The 20,220-nt window shown below is 38.7% G+C and overlaps 2 protein-coding genes across 4 annotated transcripts; one reads left to right on the forward strand and one right to left on the reverse strand.

Annotated features, from left to right (window-relative positions):
• Positions 1 to 941: 941 nt before the first annotated feature.
• Positions 942 to 13,777, reverse strand: LOC113018497 (uncharacterized). Of its 2 annotated transcripts, none has more exons than XM_026161565.1 (14): positions 13,721 to 13,777; positions 13,456 to 13,485; positions 13,174 to 13,209; positions 13,004 to 13,051; positions 11,131 to 11,166; positions 10,955 to 11,002; positions 10,535 to 10,582; positions 10,200 to 10,247; positions 9,535 to 9,582; positions 2,739 to 2,916; positions 2,546 to 2,644; positions 2,386 to 2,460; positions 2,081 to 2,214; positions 942 to 1,035 (listed from the first exon to the last, which is right to left on the reverse strand). In XM_026161565.1, exons 1-14 carry the CDS (start codon positions 13,741 to 13,743, stop codon positions 969 to 971), a joined length of 918 nt encoding a protein of 305 aa, XP_026017350.1. In that variant the 5' UTR covers positions 13,744 to 13,777; the 3' UTR covers positions 942 to 968. The 2 variants fall into 2 exon arrangements, with proteins under 2 accessions (XP_026017350.1, XP_026017349.1); XM_026161564.1 differs by having other exon boundaries at positions 972 to 1,035; positions 1,926 to 2,214.
• Positions 13,778 to 13,906: 129 nt separating this feature from the next.
• Positions 13,907 to 17,272, forward strand: LOC113018496 (heat shock 70 kDa protein 12A-like). 2 transcript variants are annotated; one of them, XM_026161562.1, is made up of 4 exons: positions 13,907 to 14,188; positions 14,567 to 14,791; positions 14,867 to 15,038; positions 15,913 to 17,272. In XM_026161562.1, the coding sequence occupies exons 1-4, from the start codon at positions 13,907 to 13,909 to the stop codon at positions 16,980 to 16,982; spliced, it is 1,749 nt and encodes a 582-aa protein (XP_026017347.1). In that variant the 3' UTR covers positions 16,983 to 17,272. The 2 variants fall into 2 exon arrangements, with proteins under 2 accessions (XP_026017347.1, XP_026017348.1); XM_026161563.1 differs by having other exon boundaries at positions 14,127 to 14,188; positions 14,595 to 14,791.
• The last annotated feature ends 2,948 nt before the right edge of the window (positions 17,273 to 20,220 follow it).

Raw genomic sequence — 20,220 nt, forward strand, 5'->3', positions numbered from 1 at the left:
TCAGTTCCTCTCGCACTCAACGATCCTTCTCCTATCGCACTTGGGGCTATGTACCCAATCTCGGGTGGGGGTGATGATATCTCCCCCCTGACCTGGCGTCCTGACTCCTCCTTGCCGTAGCATTTGTGTTGTACCTCGTCAATCTCTAGCTGTGAGAGCAGTCCCTTCTTTTGAATGTTGGAACACCGAGCTACTAGTTGTTTCGCCGTCATTGTGGATGTTGGGTATCGAAGAATCCATAGGTCCGTCATCCTATTCATGTAGCCCCTTCTGCCGGGGTTACTTGCGTAGTAGCATTCCAACAACGCCCTGTTTTCGTCTCTTGCCCACCGATGCCTTCTTGTTCCAGTAGCCCACTTTTCGTCAGGGTGCCCTGGTTCCTCAACACCTGACGTGGACCTTGTTGATCCGGGCGACGTCCGAGCTGGCATGCCTTCATATTTATCTGTCTCGCTCATGTCTGTGGTAGGCTTACTTAGCATAGGGGGTCTAGCATGTGAATTCATGGATTTTTTTTTCACATTCTGTCTCTCACAGTTGAAGTGTACCTCTGGTGCAAATTACTGACCTCTGTCATCATTTTAAGTGGGGGAACTTGCACAATCGGTGGCTGACTAAATACTTTTTTGCCTCACTGTATACAGTATACTTTAAAACACATTACTGTCAGTTAAGGTAAAACTTTTTTCTTGAAATTGTGGCAGGGGTGTGGTCTCTGGCCTGCTGTAGTGGAGAGGTGGTGCAGGGAGCTCATGGGGTGGTGATGGGATGGCAGAGGAGACAGGTGTTTATGTTCAATTCAATTTTATTTATACAGCACCAAATCACAACAGTCACCTCATGGCACTTTATATTGTAAGGTAGACCTTACAATAATACATACAGACAAAAATCCAACAATCATATGGCCCACTATGAGCAAGCACTTCGGTGACAGTGGGAAGGAAAAACCTCCGGCAGAACCAGGCTCAGGGAGGGGCGGCCATCTGCCGCAGCCAGTCGGGGTGAGAGAAGGACGACAGGATAGAAGACATGCTGAGGAAGAGAGACAGAGATTAATAACAGATATGATTCAATGCAGAGAGGTCTATTAACACATAATGAGTGAGAAAGGTGACTGAAAAGGAAAGGAAAAACTCAATGCATCATGGGAATCCCCCAGCAGCCTACAACTATTCCAGCATAACTAACTAACTAAGCGTCACTCTGAGACAGGACATTTCTCATTTTAGAGATATTGTGCAAATGGAAGAAAGCAGATCTACATATTTGTTTAATATATGTATTGAAAGACATAGCCTGGTCAAAAATGATTGCTGTGTTACTGGAGACATAATAATACTGTAAAAGTACTTGATACTGTAACATAAAAATGCTACAGCATCAAGAGAAAATGGATGCTGCAGAATGTAATATGCCAAACTGATTTTAAAGTGTAAAGTCTATAGACATTTACTCTGTTCGGGAATGAACTCAGGTGGTGACCTTTAACACCACCTATCATTCACCGACAGTGCAGTCTTGAGATACCTACCCGGGTGTTTCAACCTCCACTCACCCCTTGCCTCATGTCACTTCAACAACTCAGTAGGGTGGGGCAATGTCTTACTAACATTTTACATCTTGGTCCCAGTGACTTTTTGCACTCCTTGATTCATGTGATGACTCTCATTATCAAAAGTGGGCCAGCGACCCTCAGGACCACCTCCAAGAGAAAAGTCTCCAATATGTTTTTTTCTTTTTTTTTGTAAATCATCTGTATTTTTCTACCAGTTACTCTAAAACTGAAGATGCCTTTTGGATAACAGTCTATGTTTTCATTAAAAACGCAAAAGTAGTGCAGCGTTCGTCATTTTGATCTCTCAAGGATATATTAAAAACAAGTGGCTCATTTTATTTCACAAACTAAGTTAGAGTTCGCTTACTTCTACAAACATTGTTCTAGAGGTCATCACTATCGCTCATGTCTGGGCCCTGTAATGGGCTAAGACATTTAAGGACCTTTGCAGAGTGGCCCTGGCAGAGTGCAATGGCACAATCAGCTGTGATCTCTTGTGGGAAAATGTTCCAAGCATCTTGCCCGGGATGATGATTTATCCAGTCAGGCTGAAGAGGAGGGTTGTTCAAAGCCATTAAGCCGCTCAGCCAGCGGCACTTCGAGAGGAGGTTATTCAAGATAGCATCACGAGTTTCATCTTCCTGTCCGTGGAACCCCTGCCATTGAGAATTTATTTAAGTTTACATGACTACAAACAAAATTTAATCAAAAAAACAGCTGTTGTGTTTAAACACACAGTTTAATATCTTGCAGTTGGTTTGTCCCACAAATGCACAGTGTGGTGTATTTACAATGTGTGTAATGTTGTGTCTGTAATTCCCACAAACCTGAGCAGTGTCTTTAAATCTGTAGTAAACAGCAGACTGAAGGTTCTGAATGGTTAACTTTGTGTATTCATGAACCTGAAACAAATAATGAAACCTGTCATTGATCTTTATCACAGAAGCTTCAGTGATCATGTTTAACACATCCAAAACACATCAGTACCTTCTGATATGCTGGAGTGTTGTCTGCATGTAGGTTAAATGCTGACTCTATCTGTTTCTTCTTGGTCTGTATTTCCTCTGCCCCATTTTGAAAATTGCGCTGTAATTATCAGGGTGAATGCAAATATTTTTTTTTTATAAGAATAAAGCTCATACTACACTCTAATCTCACCTCTTCAGACTATATAATGTACCTGAATCGAAGCTTTGATTTGCTCTGTGTTGCTGTAAGCTATCTGCAGATAAGTCTTGATTTTAGTCCAGTCCTTCCTCAGCTCTTCATACATCTCTTTCAGTCTGGTTTCATTCACTGGGTTGTTCATGTTTTCAGATTTCCCCGTCTTTAGTGCAAGATCAATCTCTCCTGCCACTCTGGTAATAATAATAGATAATGTTGAAAGAAAAAAAAACACATGGTGGTGTCTGGAGCATTGTACACAGCACTTTTAAATCAGTTCAATTCAATTCAATTTTATTTATATAGCACCAAATCACAACAAAAGTCGCCTCAAGGCGCTTCATAGATACAGAGAAAAACCCAACAATCATATGACCCCCTATGAGCAAGCACTTTGGTGACAGTGGGAAGGAAAAACTCCCTTTTAACAGGAAGAAACCTCCGGCAGAACCAGGCTCAGGGAGGAGCGGCCATCTGCTGCGACCGGTTGGGGCGAGAGAAGGAAGACAGGATAAAGACATGCTGTGGAAGAGAGACAGAGGTTAATAACAGATATGATTCAATGCAGAGAGGTCTATTAATACATAGTGAGTGAGAAAGGTGACTGGAAAGGAAAAACTCAATGCATCATGGGAATCCCCCGGCAGCCTACATCTATTGCAGCATAACTAAGGGAGGATCCAGGGTCACCTGGTCCAGCCCTAACTATATGCTTTAGCAAAAAGGAAAGTTTTAAGCCTAATCTTAAAAGTAGAGATAGTGTCTGTCTCCCGAATCCAAACTGGAAGCTGGTTCCACAGAAGAGGGTCCTGAAAACTGAAGGCTCTCCCTCCCATTCTACTTTTAAATACTCTAGGAACAACAAGTAGGCCTGCAGAGCGAGAGCGGAGCGCTCTAATAGGGTGATATGGTACTACAAGGTCATTAAGATAAGATGGGGCCTGATTATTTAAGACCTTGTATGTGAGGAGCAGGATTTTGAATTCAATTCTGGATTTAACAGGAAGCCAATGAAGGGAAGCCAAAACAGGAGAAATATGCTCTCTCTTTCTAGTCCCTGTCAGTACTCTTGCTGCAGCATTTTGGATTAGCTAAAGGCTTTTCAGTGAGTTTTTTGGACATCCTGATAATAATGAATTACAGTAGTCCAGCCTGGAAGTAATAAATGCATGAACTAGTTTTTCAGCGTCACTCTGAGACAGGATATTTCTAATTTTAGAGATGTTGCGCAAATGGAAGAACGCAGTCTTACATATTTGTTTAATATGTGCGTTGAAGGACATGTCCTGGTCAAAAATGACTCCAAGGTTCATCACCGCGTTACTGGAGGCCAAGGTAATGCCATCCAGAGTAAGAATCTGGTTAGATACCATATTTCTAATATTTTCAGGGCCAAGTACAATAACCTCAGTTTTATCCGAATTAAGAAGCAGAAAGTTAGCGGCCATCCAGGTCTTTATGTCTTTAAGACATTCCTGCAGTTTAACTAATTGGTGTGTGTTATCTGGCTTCATGGACAGATAGAGCTGGGTGTCATCTGCATAGCAGTGAAAATGTATGCTATGTCTTCTAATGATACTGCCTAAGGGAAGCATGTATAATGTAAACAGAATTGGTCCTAGCACTGAACCCTGTGGAACTCCATAATTAACCTCAGTGTGTGAAGAGGACTCTCCATTTACATGCACAAACTGGAGTCTATTAGATAGATATGATACAAACCACTGCAGCGCAGTACTTGTAATACCTACAGCATGTTCTAATCGCTCTAATAGGATATTATGGTCAACAGTATCGAACGCTGCACTGAGGTCTAGCAGGACAAGCACAGAGATGAGTCCACTGTCAGAGGCCATAAGAAGATCATTTGTAACCTTCACTAAAGCGGTTTCTGTGCTGAGCTCTGATACCTGACTGAAACTCTTCAAATAAACCATTCCTCTGCAGATGATCTGTTAGCTGTTTGACAACTACTCTTTCAAGGATTTTTGATATGACAGGAAGGTTGGAGATTGGCCTATAATTAGCTAAGACTGCTGGGTCTAGAGATGGCTTTTTGAGTAAAGGTTTAACTACAGCCAGCTTGAAGGCCTGTGGTACATAGCCGATTATTAGAGATAGATTGATCATATTTAAGATCGAAGAATTAATTAATGGCAGGACTTCTTTGAGCAGTTTTGTAGGAATGGGGTCTAAAAGACACGTTGATGGTTTGGAGGAAGTAATTATTGAAGTTAACTCAGAAAGATCAATTGGAGAAAAAGAGTCTAACTTAACATCAATGGTACTAAGAGTAACTGTAGATAATATTACATCTGTGGGATGATTATTGATAATTTTTTCCTTAATGATAAAAATTTTATTTGTGAAGAAGTTCATGAAGTCATTACTAGTTAACGTTAAAGGTGTTAGATTTGTATTGTTGATTGTCATTTATGCTTAGAAATATTTACTTATATATGCTTAGAGTTTTGTAATTAGTTGTAGATTGGTAGAGGTTTTGATCCTTGATAGTCTGCAAACTTTGTGTGTATTAGACAGCACTTTGGGAGCATGAGAGGTCATACCGTGTCTTATTGTTTTATGGTAGGATTAACGTAGTTGCGTCTGTTCTAGTCTAAGTGCTCTTTGTTTAGATGAACTGCAGGACTTCCTCACCGTGTTATCTAGGATGAACCATCTAGGGTGAGGGGGAGGCTACCCTCTTCCTGACCAAGGATGTTTGACCCTTTGATCAGCAACACACACACACACACACACACACACACACACACACACACACACACACACACACACACAAGGTACTCTTTGTTTGTATGTAGACGTCGTATGTTAATGAACCTATGCATATTCATGTAACCTCAATAAAAGGGCAGTGTTACAGGAGGACGGACGAGACCAACTGGAGTCAAGCGGTTGTCCGGTTCTCTCCCGTGCACGAGTAACATGAAGAACTTTGCCTATTTGTGTCTTGCTTAGCAGTGTAATTATATTGTCTTAACGTTCCAGCGAATAGGTTTATGCTACAAACCTAACATTAATTGGTCCTTCGAGAGCCGGAGCCCTGGAATCGCATTCACCGAGGGGGGGAGAGGCACGCTGAAAGCCTGACGTCAGCCAGGAAGTTCCTGTGGATTCGCGGTCTGTCTTTTCTCCTCGATGAATGACGGTCGGCGGGATTCGGGCTGATATTACACTCTAAGCAACGCCAAGTAAGTTTAAAGAGGCCGACTCTATAACCGTGTCGTTGTGCAGTCTCCGCCACTGTGTGAGGCGTTGAGAAGAGGCCGACTCTATAACCGTGTCGTTGTGCAGTCTCCGCCACTGTGTGAGGCGTTGAGAAGAGGCCGACTCTATAACCGTGTCGTTGTGCAGTCTCCGCCACTGTGTGAGGCGTTGAGAAGTTCGCTACTTTGTGTGGCGATACCCGGGTTCCTTGCTACTTTGTGGAGCAAGAGGTTCCTCGCTACTTTGTGTGGCTAGAGGTGAGTTCTCCGCCGCTTTGTGGGGCGTTGAGAAGTTCCGCGGGGTCCAGATTGTGCTGGACGATAGGCCTATTTTGTGTTGTTTTTGTTGTCGTCGTCGTCGTCGTTGTTGTTGTTGTTGTTGTTGTGTGAGTGTGTGCGGAGCAGAACATGTGGTCTGTGACACCGACTGTTGTTGTTATCATGGGTTTCTAAGCAACCAAGAGTGAGTCGGAGGGAGACAGACGTTTGTGCTGGACTTTGCTCCTGGCAGCACAAAGTATTTATGTAAAAAAGAGAGGGAGCGACGGCTCCACAGCTGCGCGGGTTCACGCGAGCGCGGTCGCGCGGGTTTCACGCGGACCTGAGCCGTGCGGTTAATCGCAGGCTTAAAAATGGAAGAGATTAAAATGTTAGAAGTTTTCAGAAAACACACCAGCCTTGAAGAGCGTGTGGAGAAGGCCAGCCCACATCAGCAGCTATGCTCTGGTGGGTGGCTGTCCCCCTCACCCTAGATGGTTCATCCTAGATAACACGGTGAGGAAGTCCTGCAGTTCATCTAAACAAAGAGCACTTAGACTAGAACAGACGCAACTACGTTAATCCTACCATAAAACAATAAGACACGGTATGACCTCTCATGCTCCCAAAGTGCTGTCTAATACACACAAAGTTTGCAGACTATCAAGGATCAAAACCTCTACCAATCTACAACTAATTACAAAACTCTAAGCATATATAAGTAAATATTTCTAAGCATAAATGACAATCAACAATACAAATCTAACATTTGGGATGGTTGGCTCAAAAGAGCTCTGACTTTTGTCAGCCTGGCTACAGTGCTGAAGAGAAACCTGGGGTTGTTCTTATTTTCTTCAATCAGTGATGAATAGTAAGATGTTCTGGCTTTGCGGAGGGCTTTCTTATAAAGCAGCAAACTATTTCTCCAGGCTAAATGATGATCCTCTAGATTTGTGACACGCCATTTCCTCTCCAGATTACGAGTCATCTGCTTTAGGCTACGTGTTTGAGAATTATACCACGGAGTCAGGTACTTCTGATCTGAGACCTTAGTTTTCACAGGAGCTACAGTATCCAGAGTCGTACGTAGTGAGGAGGTGAAATTATTAACAAGATAATCGACCTCTGTTGGGGTAGCGTTCAGATAGCTGCTCTGCTCTGTGTTGGTACAGGGCATTGGAGATGATAACAGTGGGTGGATTATATTCTTAAACTTAGTTACAGCATTTTCAGAAAGACATCTACTTTGATAAAGTCTACTCTTCACCGCTGTGTAATCAATTATTGTAAAAGTAAATGTGATCAGGAAATGATCAGACAGGAGAGGGTTTTCAGGAAACACTGTTAAATGTTCAGGTTCGATGCCATATGTTAAAACAAGATCTAGAGTGTGATTAAAGTGGTGGGTGGGTTCTTTTACATTTTGAGAGAAACCAATTGAGTCTAATAACAGATTAAATGCCATGTTGAGGCTGTCATTTTTAGCATCTACATGGATGTTAAAATCACCCACAATAATTATTTTATCTGAGCTCAGAACTAAATTAGATATAAAGTCTGAGAAGTCAGACAGAAACTCTGTGTAAGGCCCAGGTGGACGATAGATGATAACAAGTAAGACTGGTTTCTGAGTTTCACAGCTGGGGTGGACAATGTTAAGCATCAGACTTTCGAATGAATTAAAAGTCTGTCTTGGTCTTTCATTAATTAATAGGCTGGTGTGAAAAATTGCTGCCACACCGCCCCCTCGGCCTGTGCTTCGAGATTTCTGGTAGTTAGAATGGCTCGGGGGTGTTGATTCATTTAAACTAACATAATCATCCTGCTGCAACCAGGTTTCTGTAAGGCAGAGTAAATCAATTTGTTGATCAATTATTAAGTCATGTCCTAACAGAGACTTGGAGGAGAGAGACCTAATATTTAATAATCCACATTTCACTGTTTTACTCTTTGGTTCAGATGTGGATACTGTATTGTTCTTTCTTTGTGATTGTTTATGTTTAAGTTGTTTGTTGCTGGTTTTTAGTTTGTTTTTTGTCTTTTTGGAAGCTGACACAGTCTCTATGGAGATGGGTTTTTGGGGGGGGTAGCAGGAGGAGAGAAGCTGCAGAGAGGCGTGTAAGACTGCAACTCTGCTTCCTGGTCCCAACTCTGGACAGTCATATTTTGGGGGGGGTTTAATAAATTTGTCCATATTTCTAGAAATGAGAGCTGCTCCATCCAAAGTGGGATGGATGCCGTCTCTCCTAACAAGACCAGGTTTCCTCCAGAAGGTTTGCCAATTATCTATGAAGCCCACATCGTTTCTGGGACACCACTCAGACAGCCAGCAATTTAAGGAGAACATGCGGCTAAACATGTCACTCCTGGTCTGATTGGGGAGGGGACCAGAGAAAACTACAGAGTCCGACATTGTTTTGGCAAAGTTGCACACCGATTCAATATTGATTTTAGTGACCTCCGATTGGCGTAACCGGGTGTCATTACTGCCGACGTGAATTATGATTTTACTTAATTTACGTTTACCCTTAGCCAGCAGTTTTAAATTTCCTTCAATGTCGCCTGCTCTGGCCCCTGGAAGACAATTGACTATGGTTGCCGGTGTCTCTAGCTTCACATGTCTGAGAACAGAATCGCCAATTACCAGAGTTTGACCCCCGGCGGGTGTGTCGCCGAGTGGGGAAAAACGGTTAGACACATGAACGGGTTGGTGGTGTACCTGGGGCTTCTGTTTAGGACTATGCTTCCTCCTCACCGCGACCCAGCCTCCCTGTTTCCCCAGCTGCTTGGGACCTGCCGGGGAACAGCTAGCGGGGCCTACGCTATTTTCGGCTGCACCAGCTACAGGGGCCTGGCTAGCTACGGGTGAATGAAGGGTGCGAAGCCGAGTCTCCAATTCAGTAATCCTGGCCTCCAGCGCTGCAAATATGCTACATTTGTTACAGATATCATTACTGCTAAAGGAGGCCGAGGAGTAACTAAACATCTGACACAATGAGCAAGAAAGTGCAGGAGGGACAGGTGAAGTAGCCATGGTGCTAATGAGTCGGCTACGAGCTAAGCTAAGCTAGCGAGACAGTACAGAGACAGTGAGTGAATACTTTGGCTATAAATTAGGTAGTGAGTACACAGAAAGTGTGCTTCGGATGAAGCACGTGACGAAAGAAGAATGTATTTAAAACGTGTTAATTAAATTGCTAAGCAATTAAGCTACTCAGAAACACCACTGTGTTTGAGCAGGAACAGGAAGTGATACTCTACCACAGAGCGAGCGAACACCAAGTGACAGCGCCACCAAGGAGGTAAATCAATGTTTCAGTACAGTACCTGTCTTTGAATGATCTCAATTCTTCTTCAGTTTCTTTATGTGCGGATCTGTGGGATAATGTTTGGTAAAAATATTTGATTTGTTTCTGGGCTAGACAGCTCCACAATGTTTTGTTTTGTGAGTGGTTTCAATTTCCTTTATCATCTGGAAAATTGTGAATTAATAATTTGTCATGACCTTTGGAGTCTTTAGTTGCCAAAGAAGCTATTTTAAATTTAAAAAAAATTGGAATAAATCCACCAAACTAACTGTTTGGATATTCAGAGTTCACAAGCATACAGCCACACCAACAGAGGAGTTCCTTAAAGATGAAAACTGGGGAAAATCAAATTTAAAGGCAGCAAGCAGTCATATATGTAAGGGATTTTAATAAAAAAAAGTTAACACATGAATACCTTGACATAAATGCCATCGCTATGTCTGACAAATTGCCGTGCTCTAACATTAAGGTATAAATACTTGCTTAATCATATATATATATATATATTTTAATCTTGAGCACAAGGTAGAAAAGGGGAAAAATGTATCTCTGTGCCAAATATTATGAAGGTCACTGTAATTGAGGAAACAAATAAATAAAATGATAAAAGTTGGCTGTCACCACAGCCTGGATGTGGATTTGAAACATTTTTATGTCTTTTTTTTTGTATTGAAATGTGTTTACCTTTCTTGTTGGAGTTTGTCTTTATAAAACTCTTCCATCGGAGCCAAACTGTTAAAACATTTAAAAAAAAGGTTATTCCTGTAGAGGTTCACTTTCAATTTTCATTCCCCTTTTTATTTTATTATGTTTTTAAAGCAGATCTCTTAGTAAAATAGCAGTATATATTAAAAAAAAATTCATTCACAAAGTTTATGGATAAAATTTCAAGTTTAAAATGAACTAATATTAGAACCAGAACCAGAATGATCTGAATAATCATGAACATGTATGTTGAGAGACAGTGTATATAAATACTGTTTAATGAGTGTCTATAAATATTGCAGAAATATAATTACCCTGCTTTTTGGAGGCTCACTTTGCTAAATGCTTCCATTTCACCCAAACTATTTAAAAACATAAACAGATTAATCTGTTAAAACACAAAAGATCACAAATTCATTATTAAACACAAATTTCATGTACAATATCAGATAAATAATTTTTAAAAATTATATTAAACATATAGAAACCAAATCTAACTGTTTAAATGCTACATTTGTCTTTCTTTATAAAGTAAATCTGTTTTGTTTGTTTTCGTAAGCCACTGTTACTAAGCTACATTGCAAAGTTGGTGATCAATCATACCCCTCTGCAATAGAATGCAAAAGTTTTATTTTATTTATTTATTTTTTTAAATAATACTTTAACAATTTAAGTGTAATTATCTAAGTTTAGACAACAGACTTTGGTGTTTCGCCAGATTATGCCAACAGTACCTCTCTTTGACTGGATTCAGTTCCAACTCTTGACGTTTCACCACAGACCTGTGAGAGAAATACAGTATACAGCATGTAAAACAAAGGTCTTGGTGAACAGATTAAAAAAAATGAAATAAAAGGAAGAAATGAGAAACTTGAGGCAGTTATGAAAGATGAGAAAAAAAAATGTTTACTTTGCATCTTGAAGTTTTTTTTCCATGTCAGCCAAACTGTTTAAAAACATCATAGAGAGATTATTCACAATACACAATATATTCAGTCAGCTCCATGATTAGAAATAAATCTGTATCTACAGTTATGTATACAAGTCCACCACCTGATTCAGCGTGTAGAACATCCTTTGGCAGCAGTAACCTGCAGAGGTGGTTTCCTGTGTGACTTTATCAGCCAGAAGTCTTGTGCTTTGTTCACCTGCAGCTTTGCAAACCTACACTCTAAAAACTAAAACTGGCATTTACTTAAAATTTTTGAGGCAACACTTAAAAATATTGAGTAGATTGGAAACCAGTCAAATCTGTTCAATATACTTGATCAATTAAATAACTAAAGCTTAAACATTTTAAGTTGAAATGAATAATTGTAGTTGTTAAACACAAAAAAAAGAGTAAATAACACTGACATGCTTGGTCAATGTAACTGAAATATAGATGGTCAGTTAATCCAAAATTTTGTTCCATTCACTTAATATTGTAAACTGAACATAATCAAAATTGTACTTTATATTAAATATGGTAAATGGCTTGTATTTGTATTGCACTGTACTTAGTTTCTGAGGACCCCAAAGCGCTTTACACATTCAGTCATTCACCCATTTTATTTCACTGGTAGTCTAAATCGAAAAAAACAAACAAACTAATATGTAGTTGGGTGTTTCATAATACATGTATGAAAAATGACCACATGTTAACATTTTTCCAAATGAAAATTAAATTTTCATAAACATGGAAATAACTCGAAATAAACAAGCACTAAAAAGACAAGAGCCTTTTCCCTTTTAGCTCAAAGCCTTACATACTTGAAGGATAAATGGCAAACCAGGAGAGCAAACACTAAAGCTCAAAGTATTTAAAAAACAAAATGAACAAAATAATGAAAAGGCTCGTGGTACTCAGTTACTCTACATTATTGTGTTTTACGTACACTTTTCAGTTGTAGTTGCTGACAATAAATAATATTGATTTGAATAATTAATGATTTTAGTACAAGATACTGATGAGTATACCTATTTGTCAAATATTTAGATTCAATTTTAAACAAAAATATTAAGTACATGCAAATAAGGTATTCTGTGGACCACATACTGAATTTTTTGTCTGAGATAAATGTAAATAATGACCTTAATTTAACACAAACACAAACGGTAACATTTTAGACATTTATTTCAACTTATCAAACTCAAATAATTATTAAAAGGATATTCAGAGATTTTATCAGGATCATCTAACTTATATTTATAGTGATATTTACTAAGCCTCTGAATTACTTTTTAGAGTGTAAGCCATTTTGCTATATTCTTTTAGATAGATTTCTCTTGCGACCTTTTCAAACAGCCATGCTTGTTCAGTCGTTTTCTAATTGTAATGTCATAAATGTTTAACATTTAACTTGATCACTGTAGAGTTCTTGGGTTTGTTGCACAGCATTATAGGTTCTATAGGAAGATTGTCGTGTGGGTTACAGAAACCAAAATTTAAAGACCAACAAACTGCTGAAACCTCCCTCATTGAGGTTAGAGAATTTTGTCTCTTTTGTGAATGCTCACACTTGCTGATGATCGATAATACAGGTCTGCAACCAAAAAACTGCATAGAAATTTTTTGACCATTTCTTACAGATATTTACTCACTGCAACCGGGAAAATAATTTTTAAAATTTCATCTCATCAGGTTTTCTTGCAAAACTCATGTGTTTTAGTTTAATTAAGCCTAAAATCAAGCATACCACTCTGCAAAAGACTGAAAATTTTCACAGTTTCAAATAATAATTTAACAATATAAGTGTTTAGACAGCAGACTTTGATGTTTCACCGTTTTATGCCAACAGTACCTCTCTTTGATTGAATTCAGTTCCTCCTCTTGACGTTTCACCACAGACCTGTGAGGGAAATATACAGCATGTAAAACAAAAGTCTCAGTGAACAGATTAAAAAGGGATGACATAAAAAGAAGGAATGAGAAACTTGAGGCATTTATGAAAGATGAGAAAAAAATGTTTACTTTGTGTCTTGAAGTTTTTTTCCCATCTCTGCCAAACTGTTGAAAAACATCATAGAGATATTATTCACAACACACACACACACAAATAGAAGTATTAATTTCAGAGTAATGTTTATTAAACTTTTTTAAAATGTAAAATCTTATGATGAGATGATCATAGCAACATAGATTATAATTCATACAGTCTATCCTGTGTTCAGCTGTGGAAACCAGGTAAATGAAGCAATTTAAAAAATTTCTGATCAGAAACATTAAATGATATTAAAAAGACTGAATCCTTACCCCTGTGGAGCTGCTGCTCGAAAACAATTTCTATTTTGAAGGTAAAGATTAAACAGTGATATCACAGATATTTAGGCAAATGATAAATGTCCAGAGAGGAAAAATACTAAACCTAAGCTGTGCACTTCATACTTCAAACTACAGCAGCTGATGAACAAAACTTTAAATTACATTCAGTCATTTTCATGTTTAAATACTTTTAACTTGTATAAACATTTAAATTTGCCAGTTTATGCAGTGATACAGGTTTATATAATGTATTTACCTGCGGTACTTTTCTTTACTCATCGTGGTGTCTCCTGTCGTGTTTATTGAAAGTCTTTTTCCAGTCTGACACAAGTACGACTGTTACACTGAACTCAACAGACCAGGGGGTGGAGTTCAGTGAACTCCACCCCCTGGTCTGTTCATAAATACTATGTAGCTCCTGCTTTTCAGCACTGTTTCCACAATGGCTAACTCATACATCATAGCAATAGACTTTGGTACTGCGTACAGTGGATATGCTTTCAGTCTGACAAAAAGAGAAGCAGAAACAGAACCTCGTTTAAAATACTGGGGTGAACAGGTTGCACTGAAGACCCCAAAGACTCCGACCTGCATCCTTTTTGATGAACATGAAAACTTTCTCAGTTTTGGTTACGAAGCCCAGTCAGCTTATTTTAAAACACGCAGTGATGAATCTAGAAAGAAATTCTTCTTTGAATGCTTCAAGATGTCCCTCTATGGCAAAGTAAGTGTAAAAATCTGAAGATATCATTATTCCCATATTATGGTTTAACTGCTTTCTGTTGAATGTTTTAAAGGTGCTAATAAATAAATAAATATAGCATTAGCATTTTACTGATCTACCTTACCAATTGTAATATAACTTTAGATGATAGCCACAAGAACATAAGCATACGTACATTAATGTTAAACATAAGTATTATCTTTTGGAAAGATCAGTTTTGAAAAAGACTTTTAACAGTATAAATGATGGATGTATAGCTAGAGAGTAATAGGTTGGTAACTTCCTACATGAGCATATATATATATATATATATATATATATATATGCTCATGTAGGAAGTTACCAACCTATTAACTAATATCCAGTCTGCCATCATAGAAGCTTAATAGTGATGTGACAATTGAAGCTGCAAATGGAAGATCGATGAAGGCACTGAAGGTGTTCACAGAAGCTCTGAGATACCTGAAGGAGGACGCTCTGAAGTTCATCTCAGAAGATTCTGGTGGGAAGCAGTTTATAGCCTCTGACTTCACCTGGGTGGTGACTGTACCGGCCATCTGGGATCCTTCAGCAAAACAGTTCATGAGAGAAGCTGCGACGCAGGTAACAAAGACAATAAACAGATGTACTGTGCAGCTGTTTTAAAGAGAAAAGGACTAATTTACCTTTGATTTATAGGCAGGAATTGTTACCGCAGGAAAGGAAGACAGACTGGTTATTGCACTGGAACCAGAAGCAGCCTCAGTCTGGTGTAAGAAGCTGCCAGCTGATGGTTTTAAAACAGAAAATAACAGCAGAGTCACATTCGAACAGGCTTCAGGAACACAATACATTGTGGTGGACTGTGGAGGTACTCTATGTTTTCATAGTGCAGTTTTTCTTACTTTTTTATGTTTTTATGGTGTAAAAGAGGAGTGAAAGAAGCCATCTATGTCAGCTGTGAAAGACCATCTTTGAACAGAGGCGGTGGCTTACAACACCAACTGTCTGCCAGCTATAATCCAGTTTTGACATCCCCTCACAGATGCCTTAATGCCCACATAAGATATTGAGCATCTGCTAGTCAGTGCAAGTTAGGGCGGGGGGGGGGACGACGATTCTGTGGCAACCATACATTTGAGCAGTATTAACAGAAAAATATATAAAATGTACAAATGTAAAATTGTGTGTAGGAAAAGAATAAGAAGTAAACATGTAAATAAATAGTGTTTTGTATATACAGTTCAGGTTATTGCACCACAAATTTAGTGTTGCACAGGTGTGATTTATAGGGAAAGGTAATGGGAAAAATTGGGCGATGGAATTGTCTTTATCGGTGCATGTGTGAGTTAAGGGTAGTTATGGCCTTGAAGATTATTTAGGCACTTCTCACAGAAAATTAAGTGTTTTGGATTTTTATTTGTGTTAGCCTGGGAGGATGAAACTAAAACTGTGCAGGTCTCACATTTAAAACATTAAACCAACCAGTGTTAGTCAGAATTGATACCAGATAACTAAATGTATAGTGCTCCCAAAATTTAGAGAATCAGATACAGGGAAGTAAAACTAAGAAAACATGAGTTTGGTGCCGGTATCTTGACACACTTGTGTATAGTTCTGTGTATTCACCAGTGAGGTATAAAGGCCCTAAAGTCTGCAATAGGAGGATGGAGAAGAGAATGACTTGTAAAAATGCTATCGCTTGTCACTTTTAATTATTTTAAATTACTTCCTGTGTGTTGCAGGTGGAACCATTGACATCACTGTCCATGAAGTCCTGGAGGGAGGAGCCCTGAAGGAGCTGCACAAGGCCTCAGGAAATGATCTGGGGGGACAAACTGTGGATAAAAAATTCAAAGAGTTCCTCAGAGAAATCTTCAGTGATAGTTTGTGGGATGCATATGAAAAAGAGCATCCAGCAGAGCTGCAGAAGATGATGTATGAAATCTCAGTTTTAAAAGAGAATGATGATGATGTGGAGATCAGCTGCCCATATAACCTGGCTGAAATGGCAAAAGAAAAGCAGAAAATGGAAAAGTTTTTTGAATCGCTGAGAGGTGTTTCCTGGAATCAAGGAGCCATCAAAATCTCAAAACAGAAAGTACGATCTTTCTTTGCTGAGAGTCTGAATGGCATCACCAAGAGTCTCAGAGAAATCCTGAAGAAAGATTTCAGGATTGAGTACATTCTGTTAGTCGGAGGCTACGCTAGAAGCCTGATTCTGCGTCAGCATATTACCAATCAGTTTGGTGGTCAGTATAAAGTTCTGTGTCCTTCTCATCCTCAAGAAGCAATCATGAAGGGAGCTGTGCTGTTTGGAAGAAACCCAGCATTGGTGGCATCTCGAATAAGTGCCTTTACTTACGGGGTTTCTTTGTGTCATAGGTTTGATGAGTCCAAGCATAAAGCAGACAAGAGATACACAAACAAAGAGGGTGAGTGGTGTGATAGTATTTTCTGTATACTGGTGAAGGAAAATGAGGAAGTGGGCTGGGATAAAACCAGTGAGTACAGCTGCACTCCAATAGAAAGAGATCAGACAGCCATTACCTTTGCATTTTATCGCACAGAGAGAAAAATCCAAGGACTAATATATGTGGATGAGTGGGGAGTAGAGAAAATTGGTTCTATTATTCTTGAGTCACCTGACACAGCACGCGGCATGAATCGTGAAATCAAACTACAAATCAAGTTTGGTGCCACAGAAATGACGGCCACAGCCATAGACGTAGATTCAGGTTCCACAGTTAAAATTGACCTCGATTTTATGGCTAAATCAATAAAATCATTCAGAAACAACGTGTGGCAGAAGTGAATTCATGAAACATCAGGAAACAAATAGATACATTGTTGTTAGAGCCACTGCTGTCCTTAAGTTATAATAGGTACTCTAGCAGTTTATCTTTAGTCACGGAAGTAGTGAAAACATCCTTCTTCTTATGAAATCTGATGAGAACCTATGTGAAGTTACATTGTGGTTATGTTGCTTTTTTTTATTTTATTATCGTTAAACTTTATGAATAAAACTTTTGTATAATCCAATCCAATTTTAATACACCTGGAATTTTAATTTCTTTGTTTCTTTTCTTCATAAAAATTCTAACCTGTGCCTTAAAGTCCAAAGACACTGTATAAATTATAAAATTAAAATAAAATATCATAAAATTTTAATCCTTCAAAATGTATAATTTAAAATATTTTCATTAGTGTATAATTCCTGTTTATATGTTTTATGATCTATCCAGGGCTTTTTCAGTGAAAATTCTTAAATAATTTTACCGAAATCATATAGAAGAAAGTTTTGAAAATGTTACTCTGAAGTTATTTGTAGCATTACTTTATTAATTGTAATTTGAATGATAATTCGGGGATTCATCAAATCTGGAAAAGAAATATCCTAAAATGTTGATGTTTTTTCTTCCAAAATTAGTGTTAAAAGGTTTTTCCCATTGGAAGGTACACAGTTACTACTATCATCGTTCATTGCTAATAGCTAATAATAAGTAGACCCTGTATCTTAATGAGCCTGTACAACACCTATTAATGCTTGTTCGACCTCAATAAAGGGCTTTCATATGTTGTTTTAAAGCCATTGTTCAATAAAATATTTTATTTTTTTACGATATAAACCTGTTTCTTCCTGTAAGACAGGGGTCCCCAATCCCAGTCCACGAGTGCTGGTGTCCTGCAGGTTTCAGATCTCACCCTGGGTCAACACACCTGAATCACATGATTAGTTCATTCCCAGGCCTCTGGAGAACTTCAAGACATGTTGACAAGGTAATTTATCCATTTAAATCAGCTGTGATGGATTAAGGACACATCTAAAACCTGCAGGACACTGGCCCTCGTGGGATTCGGGACCCCTAATGTAAGGAAATCAGTTGTCTGTAAAACCTGTGGACTCATCGCATTCACCTGTATTGGAGTTGGAGGATGAAGGTCTTCATCTACCTCCAGTAACAATAGCAAACTAATTTCCTGGTTAATTTTGTAAACATTAAAAATACACACAATTTTGTCATTCCATGACAAAATGACCAATACATCACATTTTCGAACACATCATGACATCACAAAAAATACAAAACTGTACTTTACCATATTCCCATTATTATAAGTATCAAACTATGCTGTAAACAACAGGTGGAAAGAAAATTATTTTAGAATATTGCTGTAAAATAATGTTTTGCTTTATTTTACACTCCTAATGACTCTGGAAGTGAAATTTGATGGTGGTAGAGTTACCTGTTAACCAACTGCTAAAAGAAGTTTCAGGCTTGAGATCCGGTGGAGACTGATCTCTACTCTCCTTACCTGCTGAACTGCTAACAGACACATTTAATGACGGTCATCAGATGTGATTTAACTAAAAGCTTAGCTAAAAACAACTGCAAGCTTTTAACCCTCACTTGTTCATTAAATATGTTAAATTTCTCTCATTCGTTTTAGAAACGGTGTTGGTCAACTTTCTTGAAAATAGTAATAAGTAACTAAATTTGTTTAACATTTAAACCGATTTTCTGCATATTCCAGCACATAAAATAAAATAGTTTTAACTTACTCTTTCAAATAGATGCACATAAAACACAGCGGAACACAGGTGGAGGTTTGCCCTGGTGCAGGTGTGCCGCAGTGGTCAGTGGAAGAATCTGCGTGTTTCTCTGTGAATTTCACATTCTCATGGTAGCGTAGCCTACTCGGTGCTTGCTCAGAGGTTTAGGGTTTTTTTTCACTGTAAAAAAAGTTTTCTTCCCACACAGTGAACAGCGGACGCTAATGTTTTTGTCACTTTTACATAATCAAACTCAAAGTAAGGTCAGTACTTCCATGCTTTAAACACTGCACGGTCATAATCTCTCCCACACTTGTTATAATATCCATTGTTGATCTGTACACAGGTGTTGCCACAAATGTCGCACTCGCTTACGTCATTGTCATGACGTAGTAACGCAGCATGGTTATGGGAAAGTAACAGTAATCTAATTACATTTTATGCAATAGTAATCCCTTATTTTACTCATTACTTGAAAACAATTATGCATTACAATTAATGCGTTACTGCCCATCTCTGTTCAGAAATGTTCACTGCGGCAGATGTCCAGTTGTGTGTTTTGCTTAACTAAGAAAAATGTGGCACCAGGATGTCCTACAGGAAGAAGGTGGGCTGGTGGGGGGATGTGACACTTTGGCAGTGTTATGGGAAACCTTTGGGCAGTGTTATGGGAAACCTTGGATCTACCTAAGAACTGTTGCAGAAACCCTTTCATTGCAACAGTACTCCCTGATGACCCCTTTCAGCAGGATAATGCGTCCTGCCACAAAGCAAACATGGTTTATAAATAGGTTGAGGAGCACAACAACCGGTTTGAGATGTCGACTTGGCCTCCAAATTCCCCAGATCTTAATCCAATTGAGCATCTGTCATGTGTTTGACAGACAAGTCTGTTGCATGCGGGCTCACCTCAGAGCTTACAAGACTTAAAGGATCTAAAATCTTGGTATAGATGCTACAGAATACCTCCACGGGTCTAGAGGAGTCCATGCCTCAACAGGACAGGGCTTTTTGGCAAGCAAATTGGGGACCAACACAATGGTAGGTAGGTGGTCATAATGTTATGCCAATTTGATGTAAAAACATGTACATAAATAAACAAAACAAAAAATCCAAAAAAGCCCAAACTTTCTTGTTTTGTTTGTTTTTAATTGATTTCAATATAAAACATATAAACAGCAAATCGCCACTTTTTGTTTCATTACAATAGAAATTTAAGTTATATAAGTTTAAAAACGTATTGTTGATTGATTAGAATAAAATTCCTTACTGAAGAAGTACTTCTCAGTTGATTTCTAACAGCTGTACTGTTACTCAACATCCAGCACTATAAAACATTGTAAAGCAAAGCGAAAACAAACAGTGAAGCAATGACTTCCATCAGTATCTGATCCTAGCACACAATCGCAAAACAACAAATAGAGACATCTTAGATTCATAAAACCTCTTTTTCACATGCTATAAACTTTTCATCCATCCATCCATCCATTCGCTTCCG

Source organism: Astatotilapia calliptera, unplaced genomic scaffold (assembly GCF_900246225.1).
Source record: "Astatotilapia calliptera unplaced genomic scaffold, fAstCal1.2 U_scaffold_9, whole genome shotgun sequence".
In the NCBI taxonomy this organism is placed as follows: Eukaryota; Metazoa; Chordata; class Actinopteri; order Cichliformes; family Cichlidae; genus Astatotilapia; species Astatotilapia calliptera.